The sequence below is a fragment of the Schistocerca piceifrons genome, chromosome 3, assembly GCF_021461385.2.
Source record: "Schistocerca piceifrons isolate TAMUIC-IGC-003096 chromosome 3, iqSchPice1.1, whole genome shotgun sequence".
NCBI lineage: Eukaryota > Metazoa > Arthropoda > Insecta > Orthoptera > Acrididae > Schistocerca > Schistocerca piceifrons.
This window is the reverse complement of record NC_060140.1, coordinates 257,345,580-257,364,234: the sequence shown is the minus strand read 5'-3', so window position 1 is coordinate 257,364,234 and position 18,655 is coordinate 257,345,580. Positions and strand designations below refer to the sequence as shown.

The 18,655-nt window shown below is 38.7% G+C and overlaps 1 protein-coding gene across 1 annotated transcript in view; it reads left to right on the top strand.

The window, feature by feature from the left end:
- The first annotated feature begins 9,387 nt into the window (after nt 1-9,387).
- Nucleotides 9,388-18,655, top strand: part of LOC124788566 (aromatic-L-amino-acid decarboxylase) — a 303,259-nt gene continuing 293,991 nt past the window's right edge. Inside the window, exon 1 of the mRNA XM_047255837.1 lies at nt 9,388-9,588. Coding sequence (XP_047111793.1) covers nt 9,388-9,588 — 201 coding nt within the window. The remainder of the gene's footprint in view (nt 9,589-18,655) is intronic.

Here is an 18,655-nt window from a genome sequence, read left to right as displayed (position 1 = left end):
GGTGTCTGGCGGTGACACCACACTTCATTGACCTGATATCTGCCTCTTCCTCAAAACTCAAATATGGGAAAAACGCGAATATGGGAAAAACGCGAATACGGGAAGAACGCGAATATGGGAAAAACGCGAATATGGGAAAAATGTAAATATCGGAAAAACGCAAATACAAGAAAAATGCAAATGTGGGAAAAACACAAATATAGGAAAAACGCAAATTTGGGAAAAACGCAAATTTGGGAAAGACGCAAATTTCGGAAAAACGCAAATATGGTAAAACATATGAAGTTAATAAAACTCATTAGAGGGAAAACAAAATTGTGGGAAAAATGGTGATGCATAAAACAAGGAAATGTTCCTCACATCGGCAGTTCTCCCTCTCACGCGCTTCATTGACTTCAAATGATTATTTACCTCATATCTGCCTCCTCGTCAAAATGCAAATATGGGAAAGACGCAAATATTGGAAAAACGCAAATTTTGGAAAAGCGCGAATATGGGAAAAACGCGAATATGGGAAAAACGCGAATACGGGAAAAACGCGAATATGGGGAAAATGCGAATATGGGTAAAACGTGAGTATGGGAAAAACGCGAATATGGGAAAAACGCGAATGAAGAGAAATGCAAATATGGGGAAAACGCAAATATAGGATAAAACGGAAATATGGGAAAAACGCAAATTTAGGAAAAACGCAAATATGGTAAAAACATGTGTAATTAATAAAACGCAATAGAGAGTAAACAAAAATGTGGGAAAATTGGGGATGCATAAAAAATACAAATGTTCCCCACATCTCCAGTTCTCCCTCTTATGTGCTTCATCAACTTCAAATATTTAGTTACCTCATATCTGCCTCTTCCACAAAACGCAAATATAGGAAAAACGCAAATATGGGAATAATGCAAGTATGGGAAAAACGCAAATATGGAAAAAGGCAAATATGGGAAAGATGCAAATATGGGAAAGATGCAAATATGGAAAAAACGCAAATATGGGAAAAACGCGAATATGGTAAAAACGCAAATATGGGAAATACACATGAAATTAATAAAACGAATTAGAGGGAAAACGAAAATGTGAGAAAATTGGGGATGCATAAAAAAAAGGAAATTTTCCCCATATCAACAGTTCTCCCTCTTATGGGCTTCATTAACTTCAAATGTTGAGTAACCTCATGTCTGCCTGTGCCTCAAAACGCAAATACTAGAAAAACGCAAATATGAGAAAAGCGCGAGTATGGGAAGAACGCGAATATGGTAAAAACGCAAATATGAGAAAATCGCAAATATGGGAAAAACGAAAAATAGGAAAAACGCAAATGTGGGAAAAACGCAAATATAAGAAAAACGCATACATGGGAAAAACGCAAATATGGGGAAAACGCAAATATGGGAAAAAAGCAAATATGGGAAAACGCAACACGGGAAAAACGCAAATATGGGAAAAACGAAAATATGGGAAAAAATATAGGAGAAACACAAATATGGGAAAATCGTAAATATGGGAAAAACGCAAATATGGGAAAAAAGCAAAAATGTGAAAATCCCAAAATGGGGTACACGAAAATATAGCAAAAACAGAAATATGGGAAAAAACGCAAATATGAAAAAAAACAAATATAAAAAGTAGCAAATATGGGAAAGGCGCAAATATGGAAAAAACGCAAATATGAAAAAAACCCAAATATGGAAAAATCGCAAATATGGGAAAGGCGCAAATATGGGAAAAGCGCAAATATGGAAAAAAGCAAATATGGGAAAGATGCAAATATAGGAAAAACGCAAATATGGGGAAAAACGCAAGTATGGGAAAAATTTAATAATGAAAAGATCGCAAACATGGGAAAAACGTAGATATTGGAAAAACGCAAATATGGGAAAAACGCAAATACGGAAAAAGCATATAAAGGTAATAAAATGCATTGGAGGGAGAACGAATATGTGGGAAAATTGGGGATGCATGAAAAAGCAAAAGTTCCCCACATCTGCAGTTCGCCCTCTTATGCGCTCCATTAACTTCAAATGTTTGGTTACCTCATATCTGCCTGTTCCTATAAACGCAAATATGGGAGAAACGCAAATAATGGAAAAACGCAAACATTGGAAGAACGCAATAATGGGAAAAACGCGAATATGGGAAAAACGCAAATATGGGAAAAACATATGAAATTAATAAAACCCATTAGAAGGAAATCGAAAATGTGGAAAAATTGGGGATGCTTAAAAAACCACATGTTCCCCACATCTGCAGTTCTCCCTCTTATGCGCTTCATTAACTTCAAAAGTTTAGTTTCCTCACACCTGCCTCTTCCTCAAAACGCAAATATGGGAAAAACGCAAATATGGGATAAACGCAAATATGGGAAAAACGCGAATATGGGGAAAGTGCGAATATGGGAAAAACGCGAATATGGTAAAACCGCAAATATGAGAAAATCGCAAATATGGGAAAAACGAAATATAGGAAAATCGCAAATGTGGGAAAAACGCAAATATAAGAAAAACGCATACATGGGAAAAACGCAAATATGGGAAAAACGCAAATATGGGAAAAACGGGAATATGTGAAAAACGGAAATATTGGAAAAACATATAAAATTGACAAAACGCATTAGAGGGAAAACGAAAATGTGGGAAAATTGGGGATGCATATATAAAGCAAATGATCCCACATCTGCAGTTCTCCGACTTATGCGCTTCATTAACTTCAAATGTTTAGTTACCTCATATCTGCCTCTTCGACAAAACGCAAATATAGGAAAAACGTGAATATGGAAAAAACGCGAATATGGGAAAATCTGGAATATGGAAAAAACGCAAATATGGGAAAAACGCAAATATGTGAAAAACCCAAATATGGGAAAAACGCTAATATGTGAAAAACGTAAATATGGGAAAAATGCAAATATGGGAAAAACGCAAATATGGGAAAACGCAAATATGAAAGGAAAGGAAATATGGGAAAAAAGCAAATATGGGGAAAAGGCCAATATGGCAAAAACGCAAATATGGGTAAAATGTGAAAATGGGAAAAACGCGAGTATGGTAAAAAACGCAAATACGGGAAAAACGCAAATATAGGAAAAACGCAAATATGCGAAAATCTCAAATATAGGGAAAACGGAAATATAAGAAATATGCAAATATGGGAAAAACGCAAATAAGGGATAAACGCAAATAAAGGTAAAACGCAAATATGGGAAAAAGCAAATATGGGAAAATTGCAAATATAGGAAAAATGCAAATACGGGAAAAATGCAAATATGAGACAAATGAGAATATGGGGAAAACGCAAATATGGGAAAAAGCAAAAATAGGAAAAACACAAATATGGGAAAAATGCAAAATTGGGAAAAACGCAAAATTGAAAAACACGCTAATATTGGAAAAACGCAAATATGGGAAACTGCAAATATTTGAAAACGCAAATATGGGAAAAACGCAAGTATTTGAAAAACATATGAAGTTAATAAATCGCATTAGAGGGAAAACGAAAATGTGGGAAAATTGGGGATACATAAAAAAAGCAAATGTTCCACACATCTCCAGTTCTCCCTCTTATGCGCTTCATCAACTTCAAATGTTTAGTTACCTCACACCTGCCTCTTCCTCACAACACAAGTATGGGAAACACGCAAATATGGGAGAAACACAAGTATGGGAAAAACGCGAATATGGGAAAAACGAGAATATGGTAAAAACGCAAATATGGGAAATACATATGAAATTAATAAAACGAATTAGAGGGAAAACGAAAATGTGAGAAAATTGAGGATGCGTAAAAAAAAGGAAATTTTCCCCACATCAACAGTTATCCCTCTTATGGGCTTCATTAACTTCAAATGTTGAGATGCCTCATGTCTGCCTGTTCCTCAAAACGCAAATATTGGAAAAACGCAAATATGGAAAAAACGTGAGTATGGGAAAAACGCGAATATGGTAAAAACGCAAATATGAGAAAATCGCAAATATGGGAAAAACGAAAAATAGGGAAAACGCAAATGTGGGAAAAACGCAAATATAAGAAAAACGCATAAATGGGAAAAACGCAAATATGGGAATAACGCAAATATGGGAAAAACGGAATATGTGAAAAATGGAAATATGGGAAAAACCCGAATATGGTAAAAAATGGAAATATGGGAAAAACTCAAATGTAGGAAAAACGCATATATGTGAAAATCTCAAATATGGGGAAAACGGAAATATAAGAAAAATGCAAATATGGGAAAACGCAAATAAGGGAAAAACGCAAATAAAGGTAAAACGAGAATATGGGGAAAACGCAAATATGGGAAAAAGCAAAAATAGGAAAAACACAAATATGGGAAAAATGCAAATATAGGAAAAAGGCAAATGTGGGAAAAACGCAAATAAGGGAAAAACGCAAATAAAGGTAAAATGCAAATATGGGAAAAAGCAAATATGGGAACATTGCAAATATGGGAAAAATGGAAATATTGGAAAAATGCAAATATGGGAACAACGAAAATATGGAAAAAACGCAAATATGGGAAAAAAGCAAAAATAGGAACAACACAAATATGGGAAAAACGGGAATATGGGATAAACGCAAGTATTGGAAAAACATATGAAGTTAATAAAACACATTTAAGTGAAAACAAAATTGTGGGAAAATTTGGGACACATAAAAAAAGGAAATGTTCCCTTCATCTGCAGTTCTCCCTCTTATGCGCTTCATTAACTTCAAATGTTTAGTTACCTCATATATACCTCTTCCACAAAACGCAAATATAGGAAAAACAGAATAGGGACAAAACGCGAATATGGGAAAAACGCGAATATGGGAAAAACGCAAATATGGGAAAGTGCAAATATGTGAAAACCGCAATTATGGGAAAAACGCAAATATGTGAAAAACGTAAATATAGGAAAAACACAAATATGGGAGAAACGCAAATATGAAAAAAAGGAAATATGAGATAAAAGCAAATATGGGGAAAAGGCAAATATGGGAAAAATGCAAATATGGGAAAAACGTAAATATGGGAAAAACGCTAATATAGGAAAAACACAAATATGGTAAAAACGCAAATATGGGAAAAACATAAGAAATTAACAAAACCCATTAGAGGGAAAACGAAAATGTGGGAAAATTGGAGATGCATAAAAAAAAGCAAATGTTCCCCACATCTGCAGTTCTCCCCCTAATGCGCTTCATTAACTTCAAATGTTTAGTTACCTCATGTCTGCCTCTTCCACAAAACACAAATATGGAAAAAATGCAAATATGGGAAAAACGCAAATATGGGAGAAACGCGAATATGGGAAAAACGCGAATATGGGAAAAATGCGAATATGGGAAAATCGTGAATATGTGAAAAACGCGAATATGGGAAAATCGCATATATGGGAAAAACAAAAATATGGGGAAATCGCATATATGGGGAAAACGGAAAATGGGAAAGATGCAAATATGTGGAAAATGCAAATATGGGAAAAACGCAAGTACCTGCAAAATGCTGATATGGGAAAAACGCAAAAATGGGAAAAACGCAAGTATGGGAAAAACGCAAATATGGGATAAACATATGAAATTAATAAAATGCAATTGAGGGAATACGAAAATGTGTGAGAATTGAGGATGCATGAAAAAAAAACAAATGTTCCCCACATCTGCAGTTATCCTTCGTATGTGCTTTATTAACTTGAAATTTTTAGTCACCTCATATCTGAGTCTCTCTCAAAACGCAAATATGAAATAAACGCAAATATGGGAAAGCGCGAATATGGGAAAGACGCGAATATGGGGAAATCGCGAATATTGGAAAAACGCAAATATGGGAAATACCCAAATATGGGGAAAACGCAAGTATGGGAAAAACGCAAATATGGGAAAAACCCAAATATGGGGAATATGCAAATATGGGGAAAACGCAAATATGGGGAAAATGCAAATATGGGAAAAACGCGAATATTGGAAAAACGCGAACATGGGAAAAACATTTGAAATTAAGAAAACACATTAGAGGAAATCGAAAATGTGGGAAAATTGGGGATGAATAAAATAGCCAATATTTCCCACATCTGCCCTTTATTAACGTCAAATTTTTAGTTTCCTCATATCTGCCTCTTCCTCAAAACGCAAATATGGGAAAAACGAAAATATGTGAAAAACGCAAATATGGGAAAAATATATGAAATTAATAAAACGCATTTGCGGGAAAACGAAAATGTGTGAAAATTCGGGATGCTTAAAAAAGCAAATGTTCCCCACATCTGCAAAATAGCTCTGAGCGCTATGGGACTTAACATCTGTGTTCATCAGTCCCCATATCTGCACTTCTCCCTCTTACGCGCTTCATGGTTAGTTACCTCATGTTTGCCCGTTCCTAGAAACGCAAATATGGAAAAATGCGAATATGGGAAAACGCGAATATGGGAAAAACGCATATATGGGAAAAACGCAAATATGGGATAAACGCAAATATGGGAAAAACGCAAATATGGGAAGAACGTGAATATGGTAAACGCAAATATGGGATAAACGCAAATGTGGGAAAAACATATGAAATTAATAAAACACATTTGAGGGAAAACGAAAATGTGGTAAAATTGGGGATGCATAAAAAAAGCAAATTTTTTCCACATCTGCAGTTCTCCCTCTTATGCGCTTCATTAAGTTCAAATGTTTAGTTACCTCATATCTGCCTCTTCCTCAAAACGCAAATATGGGAAAAACGCGAATATGGGGAAAACGCGACATGGGAAACACGCGAATATGGGAGAAACGCGAATATGGGAAAAACGCAAATATGGGAAAAACACAAATATGGGAAAAACGCGAATATGGGAAAAACGCAAATATGGGAAAAACGCAAATATGGGAAAATCGTAAATATGGGAAAAACGCAAATATGGGAAAAAGCAAATTTGGGTAGAATGCAAATATGGGAAAAACGCAAATATGGGAAAATCGTAAATATGGGAAAAACGCAAATATGGGATAAACGCAAATTAAAAAAAAAGACGCAAATATGGGAAAAAGGCATATATGGGAAAAACGAAAATATGGGAAAAACGCGAAAATGGGAAAAACACAAATATGGGAAAAACTCAAGTATGGGAAAAACGCAAATATGGGAAAAACGCGAACATGGGAAAAACGCAAATTTGGGAAAAACGCAAATATTAGAAAAACGCAAATATGGGAAAAACGCAAATATGGAAAAATCGTAAATATGGGAAAAACGCAAATATGGGATAAACGGAAATTAAAAAAAAAGACGCAAATATGGGAAAAAGGTAAATATGGGAAAAACGCAAATATGGGAAAAATGCGAATATGGGAAAAACACAAATATGGGAAAAACGCAAATATGGGAAAAACGCGAACATAGGAAAAGCGCGAATATGGGAAAAACGTAAATATTAGAAAAACGCAAATATGGGAAAAACGCAAATATGGGAGAAACGCAAATATGGGATAACGCAAATATTGGAAAAATGCAAATATGGGAAAAACGCAAATATGGGAAAATCACATGAAATTAATAAAACGCATTAGATGGAAAACGAAAAGGTGGGAAAATTGGGGATGCATAAAAAAAGCAAACGTTCCCCACATCTGCAGTTCTCCCTTTTATGCGCTTGATTAACTTCAAATGTTTAGTTGTCTCATATCTGCCTCTTCCTCAAAACGCAAAAATGGGAAAAACGCGAACATATGAAATTAATAAAACGCATTAGAGGGAAAACGAAAATGTGGTAAAATTGGGGATGCATAAAAAAAGCAAATGTTCCCCACATCCGCAGTTCTCCCTCTTATGCGCTTCATTAACTTCAAATGTTTAGTTACGCGAACGTTTTTCCCATATTCGCGTTTTTCCTATAACGTTTTTCCTATAACGCGAATATGGGAAAAACGCGAATATGGGATAAACGCAAATATGGGAAAAATGCAAATATGGGAAGAACGTAAACATGGGAAAAGCGCAAATACCTTGCGATCGGTTGCGATCTAGTGACATCACGACGACCTGTCTTAGCGTTTTTCATGCACAGTGGATTTGAATAACAAAAATAATTGTGAAACACGGACTGAAGTTTCTTCTGGATAGAGTACCATGCATAGCAATAAATAAAAGATTGCAATCATGAGTCTGACAAATGTTTCAGCTTTACTCGGACCGCGATCTAGCGACGTCTGCTGGCACTATCTCCAAGACGGATCTTGCTGCTATAATTCATTGTCGCAATTAAAATTACAGTCAAATTACTAATATACATATTTCGTTAGTTCAGTGTTTAATTCTTCGTTAATTGTCTTGACTGTTCCGCATGAATGTTGCTGTCTTGTTTTCAACCTGTTTAAAAGATGTTTACGTTATTATCTCTTATTCTAACAAGCGAATGGGAACTACATTGCTCATTTGCAACCTACTCGATAAATCGTTACCTCTTTTCATAAAAAAATAAAATGTTATACTTTTTTTGGAGGATAATATTTTCATCTTTGTCTGTTATCTTTATTTAAAAAATGAGCTTAAATATACCAATACTGGATGAGAACCCGTATTTTAAATTTAATCACACACAGTAGGAGTTTATGCAGTAGTAGGAGTTAATGCTATTTCCTCCCGTGTTTCACGAAACTGTCAAATTTAAAGCAGAGCAAGAGCTTATTGTTGTGACTAGTTCGCAGTTTCTTGCGTATCCCTTCACTCGCGCCTCGCGAGTCATATGTCACGTAATTGTTCGAACAAGTTCGCTACTGTATCGAACGCTGTGCCGTGTCAGGAAATCACGTGTTCGTTCGAACGCTATTATCGTTTTTCCACTTTCACTGAGAGCAATGTCCGGTTTTAAACTGGTTGTCATTTACAAGGGTTCCCCGACGGTTACGATCTTTTTACGACCACTGTTCTTAAGTCGTGTTGACGGTACAGTCACGGGAACATCCAAACACGAAAGCTTCTTTCTTTCATAATGTCACATCCTCACGTCCACCAGTCTTATTGCTCTCTTTCCGTTACAACCGATTGGCACAAACAAAACCATTTCACAGCCGTGACTCACGTCAGCGGTAGAGCGCCACGTAACCACGTGGTGACTGTTCTGCCTACAGCTCGTCAAAGCGACCAGTTCTTCCAATATTTTGTCCGTTACCTCTTCTACTGTGCGTCCAGCAGTGTCAAGTTGATCCCTTATATTTTTGCTGCCTCTCGGCTCGCCAGTGTTGACATGTAGTCGCATGGCGTTGCTTTGTTATCTCTTATATTTTGTCCTTCAGGTCTATGAAGTCACGTGACAGCAGCTAGCCGCCGTCACCAGTAAAAATCCTCAACACCTGTTTGCCAGTTTTGTAGTGTGCCGTCAACGTCCTGCCGTTTATGAAACAGATCGGTCCTTCCCGAATGCCGGCAGGATGGACGTGAACGAGTTCCGGGTGCGCGGCAAGGAGATGGTGGACTACATCTGCGAGTACATGGAGACGCTGGACAAGCGGCGCGTCACACCCAGCATCGAACCGGGCTACCTGCGGCCGCTGCTACCGGAGGAGGCTCCGCAGGAACCCGAGGACTGGACGGACATCATGCGCGACGTCGAGTCCAAGATCATGCCGGGGGTGAGTGCGAGCGCCTAGAGGTCCTCCAGCGATCCGCTGTAAAACCCACCAGAGTTTAGAAATGAACCAGATCTCGAGGAAGCACACCGGTATACGTCAGGGTAGCTGATCATCTAATTGTCTCCGTATACGACAGCTGCTTAAAATTCCGTGAGTGAGCAGGAAAAATGGCTGGCAAATACACATTCATCATCATAACTTGTTCCGCCTATTGGCAGATATTTCCGACTGCTGCCCGTTCCAAGTCAACTGTTCATACTAGTATGGGTCAATTCTAGAGTGCGATTTGAGAGCGTGTGGTTAGACAGGAGCCCAAGAGCACAGTTTAAATTACAGTGGGTGAAAGATAATATCAGGTGATTAAATTATTGCGAGTAAAACAAAATATCAGCTAACTTCAGTTATACAACGAAGAAAATTACGAATGAGAGTCTCATTAGTTGCCTACGCCTGTCTCATCGTTGGTCGTGTTGACTTACCATCATTCATCGAGCTACTGTTGCCAAAATCAGCATGCAGTGGAGTAAATAAATATATATACGTTAGCACCGTTAGTGCACCTTTACCTTTCTTTATGGGTAAGTTATTGTTGTGTTATTGATGTGTCAAGTTGAGCTTTATAGCTTAACTCATGTTGTCGACATCACGTTTCCGTGATTTTTGATTAGGCGCACAACGAATTTTTTTAGCGTTTTTATTTATTTCTGGTGTCGATGTGTCTAGTTGACCTACACAGCTCAATCAAAGTTGCTGATACCACGTTTGTGTTTCTTCGTAATTTTCACATGTTTCATGTTCTTTTACTTGTTGTTATTTCTATATTTTACTATCGCTGTGGTTCTGAGGTTGTTACGTTATATGTTAGTTTCTCCCCACGCAGAATCCCATTTTCCCGTGGTTGTTCCATTAGTTATTATTAACAGTTTCCACCATTCCATGATTCGTGTTTATACACTGACGAAAAAAAAAACAGAAAACCAAAAAATGATCAATATAGGGTAAATAAATTTATCGAATGCATTTGTCTAGGTAACATATTTAAGCGATTCATATTGCAAGTTTACAGGCTAATGTAATCACGAGATAAACCATTGAAAATATGAAATGCTGGTACAGTCAGTTCCACAAGAAAGTGTGTGCCATCATTTTAAATGTAACGTCCGCTGCGACATCTCTGGTAGTGGTCTTGCATCTGTACACAATGAGCTTTTGCACAGCGTATAGATAAAAAACGTGAGAGTTGAATGTTTTGATTTGTTTTGTCGGTTGCAGTTTAAAATGATCGAAAAATATCTGAAGCGTCACGTGGCAGTATTTCTTGTAAATCATCCAAAAGTCCATTAAGAAGCTATTTGGTTCGAGCAAGGCAAACTGGATGTCAAGAGGATGATAATTCTAAACATAGCAGCCATCTCTGTACAGCGTGGGAACAAGACAATGGAGTGTCAACGATAGATTGACATGCCATGTCTCCGGATGCAAATCCGAATGCAAATGTTTGGTTGTTTATTAACACGACGCTTAAAGGGAAGTCAATAGGTTCTTTGAAGCAGCGGTCATATAATATCAGAACGATATGGAGACCGTTACCGAGAGAATATGCAGAAAATCTTTTGAAAAGCATGCCAAAAAGGAGCCAAACTATAACAGATAGTGGCGGCAACTGGTTTAACTATTCGGTGATTGTGCATTTAGTAATAACATGTATTTCCGTGTAAACATATATTTATAATAGTGTATTTTATTTTATACAAATAACGGCACACACTTTCTTGTGGAACTGACTATACATCAACAACCGTTGCGACCGCCAGAATGTTGAATACAAGCATGGAAACGTGCATGCATTATGCTGCAAAGGTGCCGGATGACAGTTTGCGGTATGTACTCTACTGGCCCTTAAAATTGCTACACCACGAAGAAATGCAGATGATAAACGGGTATTCATTGGACAAATATATTATACTAGAACTTACATGTGATTACATTTTCACGCAATTCGTGTGCATAGATCCTGAGAAATCTGTACCCAGAACAACCACCTCTGGCCGTAATAACGGCCTTGATACGCCTGGGCATTGAGTCAAACAGAGCTTGGATGGAGAGTACAGGTACAGCTGCCCATGCAGATTCAACACGATACCACAGTTCATCAAGAGTAGTGACTAGCGTATTGTGACGAGCCAGTTGCTCGGCCACCATTGACCAGACGTTTTCAATTGGTGAGAGACGTGGCTGCACGATCCGTTACAGCCATGTAGATAAGATGCCTGTCATCTCGACTGCTAGTGATACGAGGCCATTGGGATCCAGCACGGCGTTCCGTATTACCCTTCTGAACCCACCGATTCCATATTCTGCTAACAGTCATTGGATCTCGACCAACGCGAGCAGCAATGTCGCGAAACGATAAACCGCAATCGCGATAGGCTGCAATCCGACCTTTATCAAAGCCGGAAACGTGATGGTACGCATTTCTACTCCTTACACGAGGCATCACAACAGCGTTTCACCAGGCAACGACGGTGAACTGCTGTTTGTGTATGAGAAATCGGTTCCTCATGTCAGGACGTTGTAGGTGTCGCCACCGTCACCAACCTTGTGTGAATGCTCTGAAAAGCTAATCATTTGGATATCACAGCATCTTCTTCCTGTCTGTTAAATTTCGCGTCTGTGGCACATCATCTTCGTGGTGTAGCAATTTTAATGGCCAGTAGTGTAGTTCCATGCTTGTTGTTCAGGGACGGTTAACGCTGATTGTGGATGACGCTGGAGTTGTCGTCCGATCATTTCCCACGTGTGCTCGATTGGACACAGATCTGGTGATACAGCAGGCCAAGGCAACATGTTGACACCCTGCGCCAGAGCCATACGCCGAACTCGATGATCTTCTCCCTCGGTAGTGCCACGTCGCCTTCTGCCGCCCCGTATTCTTGCGGCCGGTCAATCTCGTGACCATCGCCGGCAGCTATCATGCACACTGTCTCCTCGAACCCTATTATACGACCCCGTTCGTGTAAACATACATTTATAATAATGTCTTATATTTCGTACAAATAATGGTGCCCACTTGCTTGTGGAACTGACTATTCATTAATAACTGGTGCCGGCCACGGTGGTCTAGCGGTTCTAGGCGCGCAGTCCGGAACCGCGCGACTGCTACGGTCGCAGGTTCGAATCCTGCCTCGGGCATGGATGTGTGTGATGTCCTTAGGTTAGCTAGGTTTAAGTAGTTCTAAGTTCTAGGGGACTGATGACCACAGTAGTTAAGTCCCATAGTGCTCAGAGCCATTTGAACCATTTTTAATAACTGGTGCAAACTACAGAATGTTGCAGGAAGGAAGTACTGGAATGAGGAAGTCCCCTTCAACATGTAACCATTGACTCTAGGCATGAAAGAAATATTGCGTTACCAAAAATAGCATGTAAATTATCTGTATGATTTCCATTTAATAACTAAGTTACTTGAAAGAGTCCTCTGTAGGGACTTGTAGACGGTCCTGCAACTGTGACCTACCTTTGAGCACCAGAAACCTGATATTGTGCAAAGAGAAAATAATGATTTCTGAAATTGTGCACATGCAACCATGATTCCGTGAGTAGCCCCCGATATTATTCACGGGTCGTTAGTAGACTCAACAACTTGAAAGCAACATGAAGCCGTATCAGCATGGGTCATCATCATACACAACCGGCAAAGAAGTGTCGGGGTTTTGGCAGAGATAATTCAGATAGAAGTTCATTATTATGTTACCAAATGCTTTTCGATTTATTGAAATAAAAAACCATCAGTGGTTTGTAAAAAAAGAATTTAAATTGCTTTCTAGATCGGAAAACGTTTTTTTGTAAGATATTGATTTTTAATTAACGATGTATCATGCCTGGTTTTTCGTTCACACACAAATGAAAAATTCATTAATATATGTCTACATCGTTACTAGAACGATGCAATTAATTTGCAAACCCAGTGAGTCCTCAAAGCAAGACAAAAATGCTTGAATTTCACAATGAACAGTAGAGTACTGAGTTCTCTGTACCCAACATCTCCTTTATAATTTAGGAGAGGGTGATGCCTTTGAACCTACAGCACTACACCTTGAATGGATGATATTGGTCACCAAAATCAACTTCCATTTAATCGAAATGGAGCAGCCTGCGAAGCTCCCTTTCGCTATGCGGATGAATACTGCCGCACACCTGACCGCGGAGTAATCGCGAGTAAACTGTTTAGTAATTTAGCAAGTAGTTCTAAGATAATCAGTTCAACTAAGCTTCACCACGGCAAGTACGAGTATTTGACATAACCTCATCCAATTTCTTCATTATTGTGAGATCTCCAAGCCAGATCACATCGACACCAGGCAAAGCTAGTCTTCCTCCCAGTGCAGAATTCTCTCCAACCAGCGCAGGACACTGAACAGTACGAGAACCAGAACAGAGCAGCACAGACCAGAATGGCGTAAGCCCGGTCAAACACGGAAACCTCGTCATTCCTAAGTAACGAAGGCTTGCCATTGGCTGAAAGACAGACCAGCCTTCCAATGACGAGGAAGTGTCTCAGTGAGCAGGAAGAAAGATTATTCAGGGAGTTTATTACGATCAACCGAAACTTATCACAGTTGAGATACACGGAGTATTGCATAAACAACTGTCGCGATCTAGCAAAAGTAAAATGTAGAGAATAAAAATAAAATTTCAGAATGAACAGGTAACTTTCTATACTGCGGAACGATTCGTTGAAAATGGAGTCGTACCCCGTCACTCATAAACCATTGCCTCTGACTTTCTGGAAGCGTTACGTTCTGCAATAGAGCTATTCAGTTTGGTAAAGTGCGTGGCCCTCTGACTCTGTCACCGACAATTCCTCCCTTGATACTGAAGCAATCATAATGACTCGCGTCCATGATTGCTCGAGGATTTTCGTCTGTCCACATGAGCGTATTGTGGCAATTATGCTATCGTTTGTGAATGCTGTCTCATCTATGAACAATATGCAGGCTGTGAACTGAGGATTTTTAGCTCATATCTCAACAGGTATTAGTTCTCAGACATATAACTGAAGGAATATTTCTCTCAGTTTTGACCAGAACTACCTCCTGTAGAAATATGTGACCTGTTTTGAAACAACTTGAATAAATGTTTCGCATGCATATAAGATCGTCACTCTGCATGTTTATTTTTTATAGAAATTGCAGATGATCTCTGTAAACGTGGGCTAGGGTCATTACAACAGATTGACACATAACAATAACTGTTGAATAATGAGTTCGAATTCTGAAAAAAAATGCACTGAAAAACTGTCATAGACGGCCACGAGCTGACATTAATAGCGACCATATGTTAGCGAGGACGCAAATGAGCACAATATAGAAGGAGAATAAAGAACGCACACTAAGCGAAGACATGGTACTTAGAAAGAATAAGAGAAAAAGGAATGAACACGCTAGGGCAGAAGATATCCCAAACCATAAAAGAAGACAAAAGAAGAAATGAATAGGAGAAAAGATGAACAAAAATCAAAAGTGTTGCAACTAAAACAGCAGAGGAAGAAGTAGTATACTTCCAAGGAAACAGCGAAGAAACTATGGCCAACAACAAAGATGATAAAAAGAAAATGAAAGAAGACAATATAAATGATAGGAAACGAGAGTAGTGAGACAATGCACCAAAAACTAAATAATCAGTTGAGAAGTGATTCATAAAAAGCGAGAGTCCAATGGTGAAAAGAAGAATGTATTGATGTGGAAGACGTGGAAACAAAAAGGACAACCGACTTACTTTCTAAGAAGGTGCGTAGAGTTACTTCAGATATATGGACAATCAACCGTAATGGAAAAGAACTGAGGATGAAAAAATACTATACAAGCAAGGAGAAGAAAGAAATAGCTAGGAAGTGTATATGGAGGACTTATATATAGCAAAAGAGGAAACAGATCTAAGCACTTAAATCGAAGATGACATGGAAGCAGAGGGAAAATACTGATCTCTGGAGTAGAAAAAGAAATAATGAAAATGAAGACAGGTAAATCTGCTGGTTTGGATGAACTTGCTATAGAATTATTTCAGTGTATGGATGTAAAAAGCATAGCGGAAGTTACAGAGTTGTGCAAGGCGATATATGAAAGTGGTACATGATTAAAAGACTTTGCCAGGACAGTAATTTTTCCAATTTCCGAAAATTCCGGTACCAAGAAATTCATCGAATATATAACTGTAAGTATACAGGGTGATTCAAAAAGAATACCACAACTTTAGGAATTTAAAACTCTGCAACGACAAAAGGCAGAGCTAAGCACTATCTGTCGGCGAATTAAGGGAGCTATAAAGTTTCATTTAGTTGTACATTTGTTCGCTTGAGGCGCTGTTGACTAGGCGTCAGCGTCAGTTGATGCTAAGATGGCGACCGTTCAACAGAAAGCTTTTTGTGTTATTGAGTACAGCAAAAGTGAATCGACGACAGTTGTTCAGCGTGCGTTTCGAACGAAGTATGGTGTTAAACCTCCTGATAGGTGGTGTATTAAACGTTGGTATAAACAGTTTACAGAGAATGGGTGTTTGTGCAAAGGGAAAAGTTCTGGACGGCCGAGAACGAGTGATGAAAATGTAGCACGCATCCAGCAAGCATTTGTTCGCAGCCCAGGAAAATCGACTCGCAGAGCTAGCAGAGAGCTGCAAATTCCACAATCAACTGTATGGAGAGTCCTACGAAAAAGGTTAGTTATGAAACCTTATCGTCTGAAATTGGTTCAAGCACTGTCTGCAGCTGATAAGATTAAAAGAATCGATTTCTGTGATTTTATCCTTGCTCAAATGGAAACAGATGAATCTTTCATTTCAAAGATTGTGTTTAGTGATGAAGCAACTTTCCACACTAACGGGAAAGTCAACCGTCACAATGTCTGTATATGGGGCACTGAGAATCCGCGGGAAACAACTCAGTATGAACGTGACTCGCCTAAGGTGAACGTTTTCTGTGCCATTTCAGCCAATAAAGTTTTTGGTCCCTTTTTCTTCGAAGGTGCTACTGTAACTGGACTACAGTATCTGGAGATGTTCCCTCAGCTCGAACAAGAAGCACAACAATTCAAATTTCAGCAGGATGGAGCGCCACCACATTGGCACTTATCTGTCAAGTGTCTGGAGGGGGCCATATTGAACATCTCTGAACTTGTTTTTGAGTGAAAAAAAGCCTTTTTAAATACTCTTTGTAATGATGTATAACAGAAGGTTATATTATGTTTCTTTCATTAAATACACATTTTTAAATTTGTGGTATTCTTTTTGAATCACCCTGTATATTCAATTTCTGCCACAATTATGGTGAGGGAATTGAATCAAAAATTGGTACGTATGCTGGAAGATATCGAAGGGGAAGAGCAATCTGGTTTGATGGATGGGTGAGGCGCAATCGATACTGTTGAAATAAATAGAAAGACAGAAAAGAATGAGTTTGTGGTCCATAGAACGGGAAAAGGACTTTGATGGGGCGGAATGAGACAAATCGATAGAAATTCTGAAACTGAAGAGGATGAACTGCAAAGACGAGTTATACACGAGGCAACTATGAAGCTAAGAAATGGTATGACAGACTGGTCAGAAATCGGAAGAGAAGTTATCCATCGTTGTTTACCATATACTCGTATATCGATGGCTTGATGATGAAGGCGCTAGAAATAGAGACGGAAGGAATAGCACTTCATTAGGTTTGCTGATGATGTGGCGTTACTTGGAGATAAAACAGTACCTCTTCGAAGAACACTATCCAGAACTGAATAAGGATTACAAGAGTACGGAAGATATGAAAGTGAAAAGAACAGAAAATCAGACTGGACAGGTTGCACATGACAATCACTTGAGGGCCGTGTTAACTGATAAATGGACGAGTGACAAGAAAATTGGATCAGAATTGCAGTAACGAAAGCAAAATTTTCCTGAGAAATCATGCACCAGACAGGGGTAGGAGTTAAGGAAAAGGTTGGTTAAATGCTTCAAGTGAAGATTTATCTTTGGTGTTGTAGTAGCTGCAATGGAAGAAGAAAGAAATAAAGTTCAACAGTTCGGGGTGTGTGTTTGGAGAAGAATGTAGAAAGTAAATTGGGTGGATAAAGTGACGAACAGCGAAGTAACGAAAAAAGTAGTTGAAGATGGAACTCTCCCAAAGCAGGTTAGAAAAGAAAAGCAGACTAGCTAGGACATATACCGAGAGGAAGATGAATTCTAAGAATTATCGAAGGTATGTTGGAAGGACAGAAGAAAGCAAGTAAGAGAAGAGTAAAAATGTTGATCAAGTGAAAAGAGGAAGACACTAGAGAATAAACTCTAGCGTACGACTCCACCCAACAGCTTCGAGGAATGACGTAATATCAGGTAAAAGATGCAACACACACAAGATTTAAAAAGGACGACCAGTACTCGTCAATGTTTCCAAGGCGCCGAAACACACCGACGGGAAAAAATCGTAATACCAGGAAGGAGTTGTGCGACATACATGAAAGTTTGCAGGGGTGTATCGACATCTGAAAGATGATGTATGTTCCAATATCGCACCAGTCACATGATAGCGGAGCTAGTAACGCTACTATGAGGATGCATATCAAGTTTGTTTCAAATAACGCTGTAACGGTAGTGAGTGAAAGTTACCTTTGAGACTGGACGTGGCTAGCTGATGTTAGTCAAGAATGCCTTTATGACGATAAATACGCCATTATCAACAACTCACTGAGTTTGAACGGGATCGTATAATAGGATTGCTGCTTAATGTTCAAATGATAACTGTGCCAAATCCAGCTTCAGTTGCGCCAAAATTATGTAACTGTGTGTCTGTATGAGTATTCCGTTAATCATTGCGAGTCAGGGTTACATTTCCATTTACATTTTTGGGCTTAATGATTCACACTCAGTGCGTGGCTTAGTACTTCAGGGATTTTATATTCGCTGTTCATGGCAGTAGTTCACTTGTTACGTAACTCCCACAACTTACAGTTTATGAACATAACGTTTCATAGGCGATGTACTGGTCAAGGAGGTCCGGTAGCATGGCCTCTCCGGACTTCATTTCATCGAATTT